Consider the following 21,882-nt stretch of genomic DNA (forward strand, 5'->3'; position numbering starts at 1 on the left):
GACCATCCCCTGCCCTCCCACACACACACCACAGATAACAAGATCTTAGACACCATAAACCCAGAGAGAGAGGATTCGGATGCCCACATCGCTGAGGGAGCGGTGACAAGTGCAAAGATCACAGAGAGTGACACACACACTACACACTACGTCACAGATAAAGTCGACTTTTCTGTCCCAGACCCAGATAGTGAGAACACACACACACTCCACGCCGTCAGAGAGGCTGCTCTCTCACACGCACTCGCACACAACTCAGAGGCGGTATCCAAAACTATCACACACGTTGAACACATTGTGCTTGAGTCAGACACCCACTCTGTCGAGAGAGAAGTGATTAGTGGAGTGAGTAGTGAGGGGGCAGGCACTTTCCCTGGGCGTTCTGGGAGAGCCAGTCCGGACACTGGAGTGACAGATCAGGTAGCATCTAAGCTGTCTGTCACAGAAACACACACACACACCTTCCCTGACACACTGGTGGAGAGAGAGGACCGTCTTCCAGAAACACACCTCAGCCAGCCTGCCAGGTAAGGGGATACCATTTCATTCAATTTGTCTGTTTTATTGTACTGTATGTGTTTTTTGAAAGAGAGAGAGATGGCATTGCATAGTTTGGTGTAATCCTTCTATCTGCAATATATTGTTCAATAGGACCTTGATCATGGTTAGGTTTCACTGTTTATAGAATACTCCTGGATCAAATTGTTCAGTTGGTGCCCAGTTGGAGGAAAGAGGAGAAACTAAGTGTTGGTGTTTGTAATTCATTTCAGAGAGAATATAAATTCCTATTGTAATTTAAACTTGGTATTTGTAATGCAGTGCGCTTTGACATCATGACAGTATGGTTAGGGTAGTTAAACACTAGTTGAACAGGTCATAGGTCAGGTTGTGTTATCTCAGCGCTTTACTACTTGTAAACTCTAATCTTTACCTGCTACGTATTCCAGGCACCATGGCAACAGCACTGTGGCTGTGTGTTTACAAGTTTTTGTTCATTGCATATCTTCCCAGTTAATGTATTGAATTGGAATTAGTGACTCACTTAAATACTTGATATATACACATACTCTCTATATAATATGATATGATATATATATATATATATATATATATATATATATATATCAATCATGTTATATAAATACCTGCAGCAAAACTCTGGTATTTGTAAAAATGGTATTTGAGTTTGAATCAAATACCATAATTACCTCGTCTGGCGTCTGCTTGCTGCAGCCGGTTGGGCTGCTGACAGAATGAGGAGTCAAAGCTGAAGAACTTGAAGTGTGGTCAAGTCTAGTGTCAGAATGGTGATAACAAAGATAGTATAGACAGGTGGGTGTTTTGTTTTTGGAAGCACATGCACAAAAGAAGTACATTGACTAGTGGTCTCAGACTTTTGGACGCTGCAGTTATGTTTAATGCTTGTTCTATAAAATAAAAATTGATGCATATTAGAATAGAAAACAAGACGAAACGTGACTGAAGAGTGATTTGAAGATACAGGATGACTCGGACATTGTCCCCTTGATCAACAAACTATGCCTTATCCAATCAGTATTTACTCAGACCTGTCTTTTTAGAACAGTAGGATATAATTTTTGTGATATGAGGCACTACATACTACATTAACTGGATAAGAGCGTCTGCTAAATGACTAAATGTAAAAGTAAATTCACTATAAAGGTTTTTAACACAAAGTTGTTAGCCTACTAGCCCACTAGGTGGCGACAGACATCTAAAGTTCCTGCCTGACAGTGCATTAAAGTAATTCATCTTCTGTCATGAAATGTCCTTCAAAAGATTAATACTATTACATTTGTTGAATTTGCTGAGAATTTGGACATCTTCGCAGTCAATACCATTTTGGAACTAAGAACTTATCACAATGTAAATCTTGTATGAATTCCTCACCAGTCAACAAAAGGTGAGTGTACGTCAGCCTTTTTTGTGGAGAAGTTGTTAAAACCTGCCTTACTGTCAAGTCCTCTCTGTCTCTCCTGTGTAAGACAAACCTTCAGAGACATCATCACTGATGCTTATTGACACACACACACACTCACTCTCTTAACAGGTGGGGGTGGCTGGAGTTGCACTTTAAAATAACACACAGGAAGAAACCAGCAAAGCCACATATATACCTGCCAACAGCTCCTCTTTAGTTGTTAGAAGCATTAGCTTTTTCTCCTCAAGCCAGTTTACACCACTATCTTACCATTCAGTTAAAGCCATTGCTACGTTTTCCGCTGCTTACTACTCCTATACAAGCTGTCAGTATTTATGGTTGATTGTCAATGCCTTCACCCAAGCATCAGCAGACAGTTCCCGTAAGGACAACAGGTAGCTCAGGAATGTGTTAGTACAGCAGAGCATCCCTGCTCTGTGTCAGGTTAGGTTAGTTCAAGTTGACCAGGTTAGTGCACTACTGCCAAACCACCACCAGGGGGCTACACGGTCATATCTGTTATCAAGACAAAACAAAGCATTTGATCAAACTCAACAGTTAATGAGGATCTTGGAATGTGACTTTTACCTGTAGCATGTTCTGAATGTTTATATTGGCTGTTACATGTGTGCGTGCCTGCATTTGGTGGGTGAACATGCAAAGGTGAGTGTAGAGTGTGATGGTTTGACATTAAGATTACTGACAAAATGTAAATGTAAGACGTACATGTTGAAACGGGTGAGTGTTATGTGTGGATGCCCTGCAGTGGAGGTGTGGTAGCAGAAATTAGGCCAGCTATGTACCCACCAGGATGGAGGGATGGAGAGAAAAAAGATGAAAGAAAACATGGTTTAAAGATTCAAATCAAGCAAGCTTTAACTGTCAGTGATCGGTCTCTAGCGATTATGTAATATGAAGGTGGGAGTGCCATGTCAGAGGATGGAGCGTTGAGAGATGTGAAGATAGTCAGATTCAGTTAAGGTTTAAGGACAAACGCTATTGTTTTAGCTTTTTGCAAGTGAAGAATTTCTGAAGTGACATTTCACCACAAACTGACAGTTTGTTGTTGGTCACTGGCCTCTTTGAATCCTAGCACTGCTCTAATGGTGTATGAAGAAGCAATCAAGAGATATGAAGACTGCAAATGAACTTGTAGATCCCAATGAGACGCATCATTACTTCTCAAATATAATCTGCCAAGAAATGTCACAATGGGGAACAAACTTGTTCGATGGGATCTTCTCCCTCTGATGATTTGACTCCTCAAGTGAGTTTGAACCATCATTATGTCAAATATGTTCCACACCCCGAGAGACAAGGCTCTTTACATAGTAATTACAGCACTAATGTGACCTATGAGCAACGAAACAGTGTGGCTCTTCACCCAACAGGTTTCACGCTTTTAATGTCAGCAGTGAATCACATTCGTGTTTAATCATTTGATCTCGTGACATGTTCCCGCTTCTGAACTTGTGCCCAAACAACTGAAGCCCGCCCCCTGCCCCCCGACCCCTGCCCCCCGCCCCCATCCTCTAACCCCAGAACCTCTACTTGCTCTGACAGCATGGTTCAAGGAAAGAAGAAAAACAAGTTAAACCCGTTGCCTATTTGCTTCCACCTGATGGAAAGTCTTCACTGCTGGTGTCAGAGGGGCTTTGTTGTGATCGAATGAGCGGACCCAAACGCAGGCACAGATGGCAGGGTGGCAGTTGACTCACTGTAACCTTCGACTGTCAGCTGCTAGCTAGTGTAGCTGTGTACACAGTCTCTGTTAGTCTATGTCCTCGTGCTGTTCCTTTGCACTCAGTGAACCAGTGTAATGTTCCCAGGCTGCACTACTAGCATTTTGTTCATTGATGCAGCAATGTGTAGGCTTTGAATATAGTTTTTCATCATTTCTGTTTAGTTTCTACAGTTTTTTTTTTGTCCTTCTTCAATTGACATAGTCGGCCTAGATAATGAACACACCACAATGACAAATATTCAACCAGCAACAATAATTAACTAATGGGTGTCATCCTCTGTCCCCCAGGTCTGTGAATGTGTCAGCTGACCCCAGTCCAGCTGTGGAACAGCCTGGTTTACAGACTCAACTCATAAGCGCTGATTCGGATCGAGACGCAGAGATGAATTCCAGCTATGACATCCAGAGCACCTCAAGCACCATGTTCACATTAAGGCCATCCCACACCAGCGAGGGCTCACCCCCAAACAATTTCAAACACCGTATCCATAAAGTTTCTCTGGTGTTGGAGGATGCCTCAGCGAGCGCTGCTCCAGAGCCGGTGGACCTCAGTGGGACTGACTCCCTCTTCTCTTCCTTGCCCCCCAATGTGGAGGATGCCTCCAGCAACTCAACCCCTGGACCTGCCACCAGCCTGGCCCACTCTCCGCCAGGTGGGCCGGAGGTGGGACCTCCAGCTGCAGGGTACAAGTTGAAGCAGTTTGATGCGGAGATCCGATCCACACCTGAGCCCACAGGAGAGGAATGTGATTTCCCGTCCAGCACCTTCTCCTCCCTTACCCTGTCCCAGACTGGCCTCTACACACGACACCTGACCCGCCCCTCCCCCCTTTCCCCGGAGACGCCCGGTTTCCACGGCAACGTGGGCTGGCCGAGCGCCAGTAGCAAAGTTCAGCTGAGTAGTGTGAACGAGGCAAGGGGAGGGGCCGGGGGAGAAGGGGGGTGGAGAATTCGGAGGGGCTGGGCGGAGCCAGAAGCACCTGCAGGAGAGGAGACCGGTGAGGGAGAGAGAGAGGTAGTTGAGAGAGGGACGCAGTGGAACAAGTCAGGCTGGGACTCGCAACGACTCCCAGTGTCAGGCGTCGCGCCTGCTGCAGCCCATCACAGCCAAGATATCTACCACAACGACTTTGCTTTCTCTGGAGTGTACACGGCCACACGCGTGGAGCTCACCCCTGACCTTTCTCCGTCTTCCCCTTTGACCCCTGTGACCCCCGACCTCGGTTCCCCCTACCAGCAAGATATGGAGAACATGATGGACACCCTGAAGAGCATGGACCGCCCCAAGAGACCACGTAGCCTGCGTGGGGTGCCCCCCTCACTCTTCTCTTCCTTGCCCCCCATTGTGGAGGATGCCTCCAGCACCAACTCAACCCCTGGACCTGCCACCAGCCTGTTCCACTCTCCTCCTGCCCCTGGAGCCCCAGACAAGGCCCATAATGGGGGCCCCCCCAGCAGCATACCTGTTGACCTGGGATTCAAGTGGAGCTCACCCAAGGACAAGCTCTCCCCCCTGGAAATGATGAAGCTCCAACAGAAGCAGGAGCCGGTTGGGGACAAAAACCAAGGCTTCATCCCCACAAGGAGGACCTCACTGGGCTCGGATTCCTCCCATGACAGCTCCCCCTCTTATCTGAATGGGGGAGGTGGCGGGGGTAATCCCCTGACCCCTGGATCCACCTCTCGTCTGGACAACAGCTTCCTGTTCTCCGGCTATCGCCAGGGCTCCATGGAACAGCCATCCGTGGAGAACGACAGGGTAAAGTCCAAGGCCTATCTCTCCAGAGCGACCTCGCTTCCGGACATCGGAACTTCGAATGACCGCTTGAGCTTCTCCTCCATCGGTATCCCCAACACTGGCACAGGCACTGTTACTGGCACTGGAACAGACAATACCGTCCCCTCCCGTTACGAGCGCTTGTCCTTCCTCGTGTCCTCCTCGTCCCTCACAGGGGCTCCGGACAGCAACTCGCGCATCAGCAGACCTCCACCGCTCCAGCTCCTCTCCTCCCCCACCTCAACCGGAGAGCGAACCTTCTCTTCCCCCTCACACCTGCTCAGCCCCACAGCCTCCAGCGACCTGCAGCGCTCCTTCTCCATGGAGGCCCTCACAGCCAGGTTCAACCACAACCAAGCCCAGAACCAGGCTCAGATCCAGAGCATGGGTGCCATGAATGGCATGGGTGGTAGTATGGGCTCCATTGGCTCCATGGGGCTCCAGAGGAGCTTCAACAACGAGGGTACCTCAGGGGGAGGAGGGACACCCCTCTTCAACAGTGTCCATGGGGGCTCCCACTTTAACCCTGAGCCAGAACCAGAGAAGATCCAGATGGTGCCCAAGTACAGAGCCTTCCCTGATGCCTATGTAAGTACTGTCTCACACATCATCAGTGATGATGGCAGTGTTTTGAAAAACCTAGGGAAAACGGTATGGTGTTGTTTAGCACTTAACATTTCATTACAAATGTTTAGCATTGATGTGCAAGAGTACAACCATCTAAACAGGGCCGTTAAATGTTGAGACCCGGGACAGGGGTTCATTCAGATGAGATTTGTTCATGTTCGAATAAGAGACGTCTAATAGTGAAGGGTCTGGATTTTCCTGTTCTGGTTGGATGGGAATGTCACCCTCCTATCCTGGGCACAGAGGCAGGTGTGAGAGTGCTGTAATGGTAGCTGGCTCTGAGGTGATGCGATACAATAGATCCGACCCTTCTACATTACCTCAGTCGGTTCACAATACCTGCTCTCCATGGCTCTGTTTACTGTACTCTAGTGTACAGTCTCTGGCTTCAGATCATCTCACAAGAGGAGTGCAGAGGCGTTTAGCTTCATACTATTTAAAAAGATGAAGTCAAAGTTTTTGTCTCTTCTTATGAGGTGTTTTAGGTGCTTGATGCCTGCTCTATCGCTCTCTATAACTGCATACAAAAAGTTCAAAAGACAGATTTTTCATAGCTATACACACTCATGCTCCGGTGTACAGTACACAGACATTCTGTGTCGTAGATCAGGTTGTACTTTCTCAACGAGAAAGGCCGTCTGCAGCACTGCACTGCCGTTATGGAGTACCAATGCTGACGCCCAGTTTACCAGCGCTATCTCCACCGTATTAAAACCACCTGACCTGTGATGCCCTGAGGGTTATGACAAGCAACAGGCCTTCTTTATCATGCTACTGTGCTGTGGAACAATGTCATGCATTGATACAGACAGCAGGTCACGTTGAATGCCGAGCAACATGCAGATACTGTCAACGTATTTGTCTTTTTAACACGGAGGCAACTCATTCAAGTGGACGTTGACTCCTATTTAAAATACCATCAGTGTTTTATTGCACCGGGAAGCAGTGTCTTGTGTTCAGCTGCAGAGTTGATCTCCTGGAAACGTACTCTCATGTGTTTGAGTGTATGAGCACGTGACTACAGAATGATCCTCTCCCATTCCATGCTTGTTGTGTGTATTTGTCTCGCTGTGTGTGTGTTTGTGTGCGTGTGCGTGTGTGTGTGTGTGTGTGTGTGTGTGTGTGTGTAAGTGTTCCAGATATCCAGTAGCCACCCCCCCAGGCCACTGTTCACTGTCAGAGCAGGTCTCAGGTTTCTGAGTGTCACTGAGACATTGAGACTGCTGCTGTTGTGCCAGCCATGCTGTGCCTGCTCTATAGCATCAGCAGCCAGTAGTATCCTGGTACTCCAGCTTTCAGGCCAGAATAGACTAACCCAGGCTAGGAACAGTCAGGACAGTCTAGGCCCGATCAGACCACGCCAGGGAGGACATGTCATTCCGAGCTGGCCTCTTATCATGTGGGTGTTGGCCGGTTACGAAGGGAGAGTTTTGTTTGACCGTTTACAGCCTCATCCTGGTTTCCCTATGTCAACTGAGAGAGAGAGAGAGAGAGAGAGAGAGAGAGAGAGAGAGAGAGAGAGAGAGAGAGAGAGAGAGAGAGAGAGAGAGAGAGAGTATGACACCCAGGAGCAAGAGAAGATAGGGGACGATATAATGAAGTCATTCTGACACGTACTCACAGTGTTGGAGTGTCTGTGGTTTCCAGGACTTTCTCACACCCAGTAGACCTTAACCTGTGCTCCACCCGGCATAGAGAGAGGGCAGCCAGGAGTCCCCTACCTCTGACCAAACAAAACCCCTGCATCAAAAAATATATTGTAGCATTTATTTTCAAATACATGTATATTTTCTCTGCTGGAAATTCATAAATATTAATATTAATTGTCAAATGGGGAGAGTGGAGGGTCTAACTACATTATGGAACCTCTTGTGATTCCACCTGACTGGTTGATGATTAATTAGTCTCCCAGGCCTCCTTTGCCAGCCTGTCTGCACACTGCAGCATCATTAATGTTGGCGTGGCACTGACGCCTTGGCTGGGCACCCCACCTTGCATTTTGCTATAACTATCCAGTCCTGCAGATACACGCACACATACTGCCACACCTCCACCCTATGTCTCTGCTGTTTACCTTCTCTACAAACCTGCCTCTGAACTCTAAACTGAGTTGATGAATTGGCCTGCCGGAGCAAAACGAGGAGGAGGAGGAGGAGGGGTGAAAACAATTAGGTGTTCTCCTCTTCTCTCTCTCTCCTTTTGTCTTCCTGTTCATGTCTGTGCACGGTGTGGAAGGCACCGGGGCCTGCTGCCGAGACAGCACGTTCCCAGCCTCAGGGAGACTCGTCTGTCTGTCTGTCTGTCTACCTGCTTGCCTGTCTACCAGTCTCTCTATCTACCTGTCTGCCCGCCTTTCTGTCCGCCTGGCCTGTCTGTGTACCTGTCTAGCTGTCTCCCTGCCTATCTGTACCGGGTATCTCTTCCAGCCTGTTGAGCTGCATGCCTGGCTGAAGGCCGCTCTCCTCCCCAGGTTCACATCCCTTCTTAGTTAGTCAGCTCTGAACCTCCTGTGAGTCAAACGGAGAGGTGAACTGATCTGCCAGACAACCTATGAATCAGTTACCTTGACCTTCAACATCGCCTACAGTGGCATTTAGAGTCGAATCCCTGTGGCTTCCACTCTTTCATACACACGTACAGTAATCACCCCACTAAAACTACACCTGACAGGGAATCTCACCGTTGGTGGGCCCAATCCCAGTGGAGCGGAGACCACAGCAGGATCCACCTATTGTATAGTAGAGCTGCAGCATCTGTCATCACTCTTTCTTCTGGTTTGACTGCCTCACTGGGCTCACTGCTCTGATTGTGTTGTTGTAGCTGATCTCCGCTAACACGCTTGTGTGGTGTTGGGCTTGTCGGTTATGACAGCAGCGGAGGAGGGTTCCAGGGCTTCCACCTGAGTGACATACGCCAATGTTGTGGTTGGTCACGGCCAGGTGAGGCCTAACAGTCTCTCAGTCTCAACAGGAGAAGCACGTAACACAAAACACTTGGAACATCTCCAAGAACCCTTAAAACAACATCTTATAAAGCCTTCAAACCCAGCACACCTTGGACAAACTCAAGTCTTTTGACACTATTCAATGATGCCTCCTTGCGATCTGTAACAAGTTGAGTCTCTGCTTTGACATTTGCCACTGGCATTGGAGACCCAGGTTTTCTGCATGGCACCATCAGGTGGGCCTCCCCTAAGCTATTTGGCTCAGTACTTGCCTTTCTCTCATAGAGGCATTTCCGCATTGTAATACTATCTCGCGCTACTCATTATATTGTGTCAGAGATATTTCAGTCTCCTCTCCATCTTTTCAGCTCATTATCACTGAGAACAGGAGCCATGTGTTTCTGTGTGTGCAGTTAGGACAGGATGGATGACGTTGAGGACATGTCACCGTAGCGAACAGGCCACGGAGGGAGCCGCTGACCCATTTGAATCGAGAGCCCTGTGCTTTCTTGAGCTGCGGTTTCCATGTCCGCTCCATTGTGTTAGGAAAAGCTGTGTCATGTGATCCGGATTAAAGCGCCAGAGAGAGGGCATAGCAGCCACCAGAACGCCAGTGACCCTCGCATTCACACACACAAACATTCTGTGGTCTCATTTGTAAATGGACCGCCCTCCACCCCCCTCTGTTTGTACACATTCCAGCATACCAGACATGGACTTACCTCACAAACAGGTGTCTAAGAACAGGACGCAGAGGAGGCTTGTAGTTTATCAACACTTCTCAAAGTGGTTGTTTAGTTGTCAAAAATGTGCTCTTCAGCTCCCCAAGCCCCCCCTTGTATTCAAAACATCCTGCTATACAGGTTTTGTTGATTAGAAGTCATGCACGGTGTGTCAGGTGTTAGGTATGTCTGTTTGTGTGTGTGTGCATTGTTGTATCAATTCTAACAGCTGGAATGGTGTAAAGTGAATGTATTCTAGCTGTGGTGAGTTTCATTGTGTATTGCTTCTGTGTTGGAGGACTGAAGAGGCATGGTGTGTTAATCAGTAGCAACTTGGTATTTAGAGAACATGTTGGGATTGTGTCGGATTGAGACACATCAAGCTTCCTAATCTCATTCAGTAGACGCTATGAGATGACAGGCAGTAGTGCAGCATGCCATGTTATGTGGTATAGCACATAGCATGTCTGACTGAATGTATTTGAATGAGATAACTTGAAAAAACAACCTGTTTTCCTTCTGTTTGCAGCTCACCAAGGAGAAGGAGCATGGCAAGCTTAACCCCCGCCCAGGAAAGGTAAGTCTACAATGCAAAACAACCAACTCTATCCCTTGCTTGAGAAAATCACACCTTTCTGTTCAGATATTCATGTCACCCCCATTTAACACACATAACACACTGAGGAACACATGACGCCAGCTAAAAGACATTCCCTAACTGTAGCCTTCCCAGTAACCGATAGTGACAGTTGCCATAGGCAACTGATTAACCTTTGTTGCAGACAACTTAAAGGTAAAGAGTTCTAGAACTTCCTCGACCCCCCCGACCATTGAAACATCCCCACCAATAATTCAATGGTAGTGTTGGCATATAAGCCAATACAAATGTTTGTCCCCATCAATGTTAAAACCAAACCTACACTTAACTTGTGTGTAGCCATACCTAGTCTACTTTTTACTGTGTTAAATACGTGGAAACCAACGTCCCATTTCCCATTGGGTGAGCCTGACAACATTTCTAGTCACTCATTCAAATCAGATTATGCAATTAACCTGTGCTCAACTTTGACATGAGGATAATTATGTTTTATGTATTTTCATTCTGAATCTCAAACTTTCTTTGGCAGTTACTGCAGTATCACTTGCCAGGCCTTTTGTTTGAGCTTCAGTCAATGTACTTCTGATAAATATAAGCAATTACCCTGCTATTGCATCACTTGTCACATTTCCTACACATATTTGCATATAGAAGATTGTATGGGTGGTGCTTATGTGTGTGTGTTGGTGTAAGTGCCTGTGTGTCTGTATAAGGGGGTTTAATTAAATGTCAAGCCTGTTCCTGCTTGCCATTGAAAGCCTGGTTTCAGTAAGTGAGTTCCCATACTGTAGGAGTACACCTGAAGGCTACACTGACCTTTAACTGTCAATGCTTCCTCCAAAGTTCTTTTCCAGCCTTCAGGCCTACACAGGAACAATGCATACTGGGTTCTATTGCTATATGGATAAAGTCACATACACATTTTTGACACTTGACACAGTTAACACACAAACTCGAGGCATTCTAAGGACTGAGTCTGGGATACAGTCTGTACTGTGGTGTTCAGCTTCCAGTGAGGGGAGTGGAGGTTGAGTACTGACATGTGTATGTGTGTGTGTATGTGTGTGTTCAGATGTTCATCTTCGACGAGGCTGGAATGTGCGGCCAGAGAATCGAGGTGCGCGGTGATGTCATCGACGCCACGCCCTGGCAGCTACAGGAGACCGTCTCCATCAGGGTGGTCAGAGGAGGGTAGGTTGTGACGTGCACACGCACACACGCGCACACAAGCATGCACACAAGAATGATTGCACTTGCGCGAGCGACACGCTGCAAACACTCCGCACGCTTCTGATGCTTGCGAACAACATGCACACCATGCACACGCTGACACACTCACACGCTCACACGCTCACATGTTGCCTGCAGCTGGGAACATTCAGTCAACCACACGCAAACTGTCAAATATTTGGCATGACAAAAGATCAATTGGGTGTTCCGTAGGTCTGGCACAGGTCACATACACTTGCAAACTGCAAGTGTATGAAAACAAGTTGAATTAAGCTGCATGAACATACTGCACAGAATATCTCTCTATTCTTTAAGTCTAACTTTGTCTGCACTTTTGAGGAGGTGTATGTTAATATACATACGTCATGAAACTTGAATTTGAAGCACACGCACCCACTTTCTCGCTGTCTTTGTCTCGCATACACACCTGTTTGCACGCACATGCACACACACACACACCTGAAACTACTCCAGGATGGGTATTACGAAAAACACGGTACATGCTTTGTTGTGTGGTCTGTTTTCATACTAGAACCAAACTGGATTACTGGATCTATACAAATTGTGTCTTTAAATACCATATTTTTTTTATTAAACGCTGCAGCGTTTATTCGAGGGCGGCATTTATTCGAGGGCGGCGTTTAATTAGTAACAAAGATTTAGTGAATTGTAGCTGCAGTGCGGCAATAGACAAACAAAGAATAGTCAAGGATGTCAAACACAAAGCCTAGTGTAAAATTGAAGCTGCACGTTTAGTCGGGTGCGAACCATTCACAACGCTTTTACAAAGACCCCACTTACAATGCTTCGTTGCTGGCATTGTGACAATTGAATCACGCAGCCAATCAGACTGTCGTGTTTATATATGTATATAAAATACTGTGTTTTAATTTAACCAATTAAATAAAAGTTTTCTGATTTTTTTTGGTGCGGCGTTCGAGGGCGGCGTTTATTACACAATGTTCATTATTGGTGCAGCGTTTATTCAAGGGCGGCGTTTATTTGAGGGTGGCATTTAATCGAAGAAATACAGTACTTTAGGTGTCTTTTTATTGTGTGATGATGAGTTGAATATCAAAGTGCATAAACTAGTCAAAGAGGGTCTCTGTACATATGTACATGAAAAGCCATGTGCCTGTAATGTCTTTGATGTGTCTCCAGAGGTGCAAATGATTGTTTTTATTGGACGCATAATTCTCATCCGTCTGAACTAGTCTGACTCACCCAGCCCTGTGGACACCATGCCCCTCCATCTCTCTGTCTCTTTCTCTCACTCTATCACGCTCTCTCTCCCTCACTCTATTTATCTGTCATTCTCGCTCTGTCTCACTCTCTCTGTCTCTCTCTCTCACTCTATCACGCTCTCTCTCCCTCACTCTATTTATCTGTCATTCTCGCTCTGTCTCTCTGTCTTTTTCTCTCCCGCTCTCTGTCTCTTTCTCCCCTCCCTCCCTCTCTCTCTCCCTCTCTCCCCTGAGGCCTAGAGCTTGTCACGAGTATTAATCCGTCTTTCATTAGCATCTCATACTCTAGCATGCTAGGAGGAAGTTCAGTGTACCATAGCAGGTGTGTGTGTGTATGTTCTGAACATGGGTGTGAGGTGCATAATTACGTGTATGTTTGTTGAACACTTACATAACCATCTGTTAGCATATCCTACGATCTAATGTGGCAAATGAAAAGACGGAAAAATGGCCGACATCAACGTCATCCTCAGGGTGCCTCCTCATGATTTGTTTCTAAACGCCACAACACGAAACACTGAAGCACGTTGGATTGCACCTTGAATACGTAGCTTCAACTTCTTGCTCCATGTCTCTCGCTCTCTCTGTCTCTCTGTCTTTCGTTCTCCGTAGCTGGGTGCTGTATGAGAAGCCCAACTTCAAAGGGGAGAAGATAGCTCTGGACGAGGGGGACATCGAGATCACCTACCCCTTCCACCCCCCCGAGGAGGGGATGGAGGACGGGCAGCAGCAGCGACAGCAGCAGAAGCAGCAGAGCGGACAGAGCGACCAGAGGGAGCAGAACGAGACGGGGCAGCAGAACGGAGAGATGGAGGACGGGGAGAAGGAGAACGGGGTCCAGGAGGGAGAGGAAGGAAAGGCTATTCCTGTCAGGAGGTTCATCATAGGATCTATTCGCAGAGCTGTCAGAGTAAGAGAAGTCCAGCTCATACACACCCATTCAAACCTGGTCATACATGTGACCTTTTTCCAATGTATAGCACCCTCTAGTGTCTGACGATCCTAGTACATCTACATCACAGCTACAGGGGCTCTGTGGAAGTCATTAACGTATCGATCAATTTGCCTCCCTTGCCCTCCTCCCCAGGACTACAGTGTTCCAGAGATCAGCCTGTTCCCAGAGGAGAACGCCGAGGGGAAGAAGGTCACCTTCAGGGACACCTCCGAAGACGCCAGGATCTTCGGCTTCCCCATCAAGGCCAACTCCATCATCATCAACGCTGGACTGTGAGTTTCTAGTTATCCAGTGTGTAGCTAGCTAGCAGTGGAAGGGCTCTCTGGGTGGAGGAGTTCTATAGTGACGGTATTCTGTGTGCTCCCTCTTCTCTCCCCCCCCCCCCCCTCCCCACCTCCCCAGGTGGCTAGTGTATGCCGAGCCCTTCTTCCAGGGTATCCCCAAGGTTCTGGAGGTGGGGGGGTTCCACAACCCTGCGGCCTGGGGCGTGGAACAGCCCTACGTGGGCTCAGTACACCCCCTCAAAATAGTGAGAGCCTCTTGTTATTCCTTCTGGAGCCATAGACCTGTAGCAATATCATTCCATTGTTTTTAGCTAGTTATGGAAGTTGACCATGCTGTCTCCAATCGCAGGGTGAACCGAGAGTGGAGAAACCCAACGAGGCGAAGGTGAGAGCATACACCAGTAACAGCTGATCCAAACACACATCTTCCCACTTTGACACTGGAGCTCAGACTGAGAGACAGTACAGTAGCATGACATATAGAAATATGTTTGTTACATATAGTGGATCTTCTTCTGCTGTTTGCTCTGGACTTCTGTGCTAACTTGTGTGTGTGTGTGTGTTTGTGTTTGTGTCTAGCTGGTGATCTATGAGAAACCCTACTTCACTGGCAAGACCAGGACCATCTATTCCAACATGAAGGACTTCATGACCAGGGTGGAGCGCAGTCAGATTGCCTTCATGTACAGCGCTGGTTCCATAAAAGTACAGGGAGGATGGTGAGCAACAAAAACACGGATGAACTTAGATCTTAATGCAGTGAATCATTAGGATCTCCATGTAGAGATCAAATATATTTACCTATAATATAAAATAAAATACAAAAATACATTGCTTATGTGTGCATGTGTGTGTGTATCTTGTTGTGTGTGTCTCTTGGTGTGTGTGTGTGTGTTTTGTCTCACACCCTGTCTCTGTCTCCTCCAAGCTGGGTGGGGTATGAGAAGGAGGGTTTCCGTGGCTACCAGTACCTGTTGGAGGAGGGGGAGTACCACGACTGGCGGGTGTGGGGGGGTCACAACGCTGAGCTACGCTCTATCAGAGTCCTGAGGGCGGTGAGTGACCACGCCATGGACCGTACCATTACCAAACACCCCTGTCACTGGTTGAAAGTGACAATGGTCATGTGAAAACAGCATTCTCAAATCCTTTCATTGCTCATGTCAACTGTCAAAAAGTGAATAGGTCCCCAGCACATACATAGAATACAGTTTTCATCCCTTGTTGTTTTTACTACCCGGTTTTAGTCATTAGTCACATGCAGCCAGTTTGTTTCAGTTACCTCACCACACAACATCCTTGTGACCCCTGACTTCTGAATGCCTGACCCTCTACAGGACCTGACGGAACCCATGCTGGTGATGATTGAGCAGCCGGAAGGCGAGCTGGAGGAGGGGCAGCAGGTGGAGGAGAACAGCTTTGAGGTGACGGAGGCCATCCCTGACGTCGAGCTGTTTGGTTACCGCCCAACCACGCGTTCCGTCAATGTCCTCAGCGGAGCGTACGTCCACACACCTCAACCTGACCACACACCTCACCCTGACCACACACCTCATCCTGACCACACACCTCACCTTGACCACACACCCCACCCTGACCACACACCTCACCCTGACCACACACACACCTCACCCTGACCACACACCTCACCCTGACCACACACACACCTCACCCTGACCACACACACACCCCACCCTGACCACACACCCCACCATGACCACACACACACCTCACCCTGACCACACACCTCACCATGACCACACACCCCACCCTGACCACACACACACCTCACCCTGACCACACACCTCACCCTGACCACACACCTCACCCTGACCACACACACACCTCACCCTGACCACACACACACCCCACCCTGACCACACACCCCACCATGACCACACACACACCTCACCCTGACCACACACCTCACCATGACCACACACCCCACCCTGACCACACACCTCACCCTGACCACACACACACCTCACCCTGACCACACACCTCACCCTGACCACACACACACCCCACCATGACCACACACCCCACCCTGACCACACACACACCTCACCCTGACCACACACCCCACCCTGACCACACACCCCACCATGACCACACACCCCACCCTGACTACCCACCTCACCCTGACCACACACACACCTCACCCTGACCACACACACACCCCACCCTGACCACACACCCCACCCTGACCACACACACACCTCACCCTGACCACACACCTCACCCTGACCACACACACACCTCACCCTGACCACACACACACCCCACCCTGACCACACACCCCACCATGACCACACACACACCTCACCCTGACCACACACCTCACCATGACCACACACCCCACCCTGACCACACACCTCACCCTGACCACACACACACCTCACCCTGACCACACACCTCACCCTGACCACACACACCCCACCATGACCACACACCCCACCCTGACCACACACACACCTCACCCTGACCACACACCTCACCCTGACCACACACACACCTCACCCTGACCACACACCTCACCCTGACCACACACACCTCATCCTGACCACACACCTCACCCTGACCACACACACCACCCTGACCACACACCCCACCCTGAACACACACCTCACCCTGAACACACACCTCACCCTGACCACACACCTCACCCTGACCACACACCTCACCCTGACCACACACCCCACCCTGACCACACACCCCACCCTGAACACACACACACCTCACCCTGACCACACACCTCACCCTGACCACACACCTCACCCTGACCACACACCTCACCCTGAACACACACCTCACCCTGACCACACACCCCACCCTGAACACACACCTCACCCTGACCACACACCTCACCCTGACCACACACCCCACCCTGACCACACACCCCACCCTGAACACACACACACCTCACCCTGACCACACACCTCACCCTGACCACACACCTCACCCTGACCACACACCTCACCCTGACCACACACCCCACCCTGACCACACACCCCACCCTGAACACACACACACCTCACCCTGACCACACACACACCTCACCCTGACCACACACCCCACCCTGACCACACACCCCACCCTGAACACACACACACCTCACCCTGACCACACACCTCACCCTGACCACACACCTCACCCTGACCACACACCTCACCCTGACCACACACCCCACCCTGACCACACACCTCACCCTGACCACACACCTCACCCTGAACACACACCTCACCCTGACCACACACCTCACCCTGACCACACACCTCACCCTGACCACACACCTCACCCTGACCACACAGATGAGACTGAGATTTGGGGTGAATGTCAGAGTGGAGGTTTTACAGTTGTACCACAGAGCTCTGCTTCTGAATGTTTAACAGTGAACAGGGGTTATTAGTGAAAGAGTGTGGAGTGTTTGTGATGGAAACACCTGCTCTTCCAACATCTCCTCTCCCTCCTCTCTACCTTTCCTCCTCCCTCCAGATGGGTTGCCTACTCCCATGTGGACTACTCTGGCGAGCAGTACATCCTGGAGAAGGGTTTCTATAACAACTGCGCCGACTGGGGTTCCCAGGACAACCGCATATGTTCCATACAGCCCATCCTACTGGTGAGGAGCCCCCAGAGGAGGTGGAGGGAGGGAGGGAGGTGAAAAGTCTGGGCTCTAACATGAAGTGTGTGTGTGTGTGTCTTCTTCAGGCTGCTGGTGAAAGCCACGGTTCCAGGAATGAGGTGAGAGAGCCTGATCCCTGTCCTCAAAGCTGCAGTGCCTCACACAGTGCATGTAACCTAGTACAATAATAACAGTTAGACACTAACGCCATCTGATGGTGACTATTATATTGCACGTAACCACCAGCTGTAACATCCAGCAGAGAAAGATCTGCGTGTGTACCAGTCCCATGCATGTGTGTGTGTGTGTGTCATCAGGTGGTCCTCTACTCTGAGACAGACTTCCAGGGAGAGTGTCACATGTATGACCAGGCCCAGGAGACCCTCGCTGACAGACTGCTGGCCAAGTCCTGCAGAGTCATGGGAGGAAGGTGAGGAAGGCAAAGAGGAGGGGGGGAGGGGGGGCGGGTAGTTGGTTAGAGGCAAAACAGACATTGCAAAGGGTACAAAAAAATCTAAATATTTTCCGAAGAAGAGATTTTTTAATTATGTGAATGGGTTAAGGTATTTTAGTAGTGCTTGTCTGTTCTTGGTCATGCTAAACAATGACTGTGAGTTTGACTGTGTGTGTGTTGGCAGCTGGGTTATGTATGACGCAAAGACCTACAAAGGGGACCTGTACGTGCTTTCAGAGGGAGACTACCCCAACTTCAGCAGCATGGGCTGTCCCTCCAGCTACGTGATCCGCTCCCTCAAACCTGTTCCTCAGGTCAGAACCCTCACCGGGATTCCTGGACTGTTCTCAATCCCTCTCGTGCCTTTCCAGCTCTCCAATATATTTCCTGGCAATTTCTTACCGGTACATTCCATTGTTTCACTTTGTGCCTTACTGAGAATTCTACCCCCCCCCCCCCTCCTCTTGCCCCTCCCTCCCACACAGATGTTCTCGTTGCCCTCCATCTCTCTGTTTGGCCTGGAGTGTCTGGAGGGTCGTGAGATCACCATAGACACAGACATGGTCAATATGCTGGAGGAAGGCTACAACAACCACACCCTGTCTGTCAGGGTCAACAGTGGCAGGTCAGTGCCTTGTGTCTGTTCCAAATCGGATTATGCTGAGTAATTTTGCTGCTTGCATTTGCCATCCTATCACAAACCACTGACGCTTTGGTGCGTGTTATGTGTCCTCCGTGCAGCTGGGTGTTGTGTGAGCACAGTAACTACAGGGGGCGTCAGTTCCTGCTGGAGACCATAGAGATTCCCAACTGGCCCAAGTTCAGCCAGCTGCACACCATAGGCTCCATGTACCCCGTGCGACAGGTCAGTGGTTCACTATGGCCCTGTTCCTCAAAAAATAACGACATACACACAGCTAACAGGATTTTACGCTGACTACTGACTACCATCTTGTGGCAATGCAGAGAAATAGAAGTAGAATAGTAGTCCATCATGAAATGTTTCTTATCTTTTTGGCAGAGGCGGCGCTTCTTCTGTATCAAGAATAAAGAGCGAGGTCACTACCTGTCGATCCAAGGAGGCGTAGAGGAGTTGAAGTCGGGGCGGGTGGTAGTGATGGAGACGGTGGAGGGAATGAGCGAAGTCTGGTTCTACCAGGACGGACTGATCAAGAACAAGGTAGCCACGCACGCACGCACACACACACACACACACACACTGTTGAATCACTGTCTGTCTTGTTGGAGAATCCTGAGAAGCCAAACAGTGTTTTGGAATAAATTCCTACAGTATGTGAATGATGTTTGGATGTAATCGCAGACGTATTATTACGGAAAGTATTAGCACTTTCACTATTGTGTTTGTGTGGTCTGACTACTCCCCCCCCAGCTGGCTCCCTCCATGAGTCTCCAGGTGATGGGCAACGTGGATGCGGGGGCCAAGGTGGTGCTGTGGTCAGAGACCCGCCAGCCGGTCCAGACCTGGTCTGCCCAGATGAACGGGCCCGTGGTCAGCCTCACCTTCCCTGGCATGGTGCTGGACATCAAAGGTAGGGCCGTATCACAGATACAGAGCAGACCCACCTAGCACTGAACCGAATGGCAGGTTCCTTATTACGTTTGATTCGGGTTATGTTGACATGAATAGCTTAATCACCTGTGTCTCTGCTCTCTCTGTCCGCCTCCAGGAGGTAAGACCTATGACAGGAACTTTGCAGTGATCATGCCGGAGAGTGAGGAGAGACCCTGCCAGCAATGGGAGCTAGAGATTCTGTAACGTAACAGCAACCTTCCCTCAACCTGGCTGCAACAAACCCTGGCAACCAACCTGCAAACTTTTCTTCAGCTTTACATCAGCAGTCACTCAACCATTTATGGAGTTAATCTTCCTTTGACTTGGAGTCAACCATCTCACACACCTGTCTTCAATATCCCGCACTGTTTTTGATCACCTAACTCTTTCTCAACTGCTCAGAACTTGTGTGTGAGTTTGTGAATGTGGATTCAGCCTGTAGAGGGTGCTGCAGACTCTGCTCCCAGATAGACACTCCCCACACTAACGCAGACTGCTGCTAACCCAGCGAAGGTACTGGGTACACTATGCAACCAGTTGGAAGTTCATGTTCGACATGGAGTCAGATGTTGTGGGCATTTCTACATGCATGGACTGCATGAGAATTGAAAAGATCTAGCAAAAATGGGCTCAAGCCCAACTTTGTGGTGAACAGACAAGAACCTTTTTACACTTGACTTTGGGGGGTTTCTGTTTACAGTGCTGTAGCTATGATGGTCTGCTGTACTTAAAACATTGTGCTCTCACCACTTTATAGGTTGCTTCAGTTTCAAACCACTTAAATGTCCTAATTGAAACTCTACCCCCTTATCTATTAAGTAATCAACTGTATAAGGTTCAAAAAGTTTTTTTATTCATTAGTTAAAACATGATCAAAGTCTTATCTGTCTATATAATGTACTTTATCATGTATGAATGGGAAATATGACCAAATGAAGCTTTTCCTAATGTAAAGTAATGCTATGGGGATTTGGGTGCTCTTACAGTTGATGGCATTCTGTTAAAGTTGGTGTTTATGTTTATGCAAAGGGTGATGTTTTATAGATGTCACACATAAACAATATGGTCAACAAACACTTTGAATACACAGCATGTCACATTCTTTTCTGTACAGCTCCCAGTGTCTCACGTCTGCGTTGATATTGAGGTATTTTGTGAAATGTATTATAACAGGGAGTGGTTTTAAAATATCTAATAAAGATACTGAATTAAATCAACTGGGTTATTTATCTACAATTGTATAATGATTGTGACAAAACCTATTAAATGTTTGAACTCCAGAAAGACTTAGGCATTTGCTACTGCGTCAGCCAATGGCGATCCTTATGAATGAACAATAAACATCAAATTCATACTGATTAGCTTTCAAGAGTAGGAACAACTACTTGCTGTCAATCGATACCTCTGAGTACATCTTGTTCTTTAGATTGTAAAGCCATGCCTCTTGTTCTTCTCTGACGTTATCTACAAGTACTCTCAGTATTAAAACTTTTTGAAAAGGAACTGGTATCGCATGATGTGAAATGGTTTGGCTTAATGATGCCTGAAATCAAATTAGAGGCAACCCAAACAATCAAAAAACATTGTAAACAACCATGATATCCTAGTATGTTACGGCATGTTCACTGTGCTGGTGAAATACTCTTATCTTACATTACATTTACATTTAGATACTCTATCTTTAGCTTAGTAGTTATCTGTGTGTTGGAGCAGGGAAACATCTAAAACATGCAGGGCAGGGGGTCCCGAGGACCAGGATTGAGAACCACTGTCTTAGACAGTCAAAGAGTCAATGCTGACTCAGACGAGTTGACTTTGACATTCAATTTCCAATCAAATTCACTTGTCCACGTCTACTGTGCAGCTTCCGTCCAACTAGCGCCAGGTTGAACTGAACTGAGCAATCCAGAATCTGGATTCAGAACTCAGCTAACTCAGCTAAGATAACTCAACTGACAAATACGAAACAGGAATCTTCTTTACTTTTAAGCAAGCCTTATCTTGTTCAACTTTTCTTGACCTTGAACCCAAGAACTTTGTGTTATGATCTTGGTTGGTATGTGGCCAGGCGAGTATGATGATCACATAGCATACAGCCTGATGCTGTGGATAATATAATTTCATTTCAACTAAACCTGCTTGGATTAAAATATTCACACAACA

The 21,882-nt window shown here is 48.1% G+C and overlaps 1 protein-coding gene across 1 annotated transcript; it reads left to right on the forward strand.

Moving 5' to 3' along the window:
• Positions 1-13: 13 nt before the first annotated feature.
• LOC134040761 (beta/gamma crystallin domain-containing protein 2-like) lies at positions 14-20,955 on the forward strand. The gene is made up of 20 exons (XM_062486834.1): positions 14-527; positions 3,975-6,051; positions 10,286-10,333; positions 11,427-11,545; positions 13,441-13,738; positions 13,916-14,055; positions 14,186-14,312; positions 14,417-14,452; positions 14,647-14,786; positions 14,996-15,122; positions 15,405-15,568; positions 17,563-17,689; positions 17,779-17,811; positions 18,010-18,122; positions 18,331-18,460; positions 18,632-18,771; positions 18,888-19,011; positions 19,168-19,326; positions 19,537-19,696; positions 19,835-20,955. Exons 2-20 carry the CDS (start codon positions 4,069-4,071, stop codon positions 19,921-19,923), a joined length of 4,257 nt encoding a protein of 1,418 aa, XP_062342818.1. The 5' UTR covers positions 14-527; positions 3,975-4,068; the 3' UTR covers positions 19,924-20,955.
• The last annotated feature ends 927 nt before the right edge of the window (positions 20,956-21,882 follow it).

This window comes from Osmerus eperlanus, chromosome 20, assembly GCF_963692335.1.
Source record: "Osmerus eperlanus chromosome 20, fOsmEpe2.1, whole genome shotgun sequence".
Classification (NCBI taxonomy): domain Eukaryota; kingdom Metazoa; phylum Chordata; class Actinopteri; order Osmeriformes; family Osmeridae; genus Osmerus; species Osmerus eperlanus.

Excerpts from the sequence above, each read along its gene's own strand:
- LOC134040761 (XM_062486834.1), top strand. The coding sequence starts at position 4,069 with ATGAATTCCAGCTATGACATCCAGAGCACCTCAAGCACCATGTTCACA. Across the intron at positions 15,569-17,562 it reads GTCAATGTCCTCAGCGGAGC|ATGGGTTGCCTACTCCCATG; the intron begins GTACGTCCACAC and ends TCCTCCCTCCAG. Across the intron at positions 17,812-18,009 it reads GCCACGGTTCCAGGAATGAG|GTGGTCCTCTACTCTGAGAC; the intron begins GTGAGAGAGCCT and ends GTGTGTCATCAG.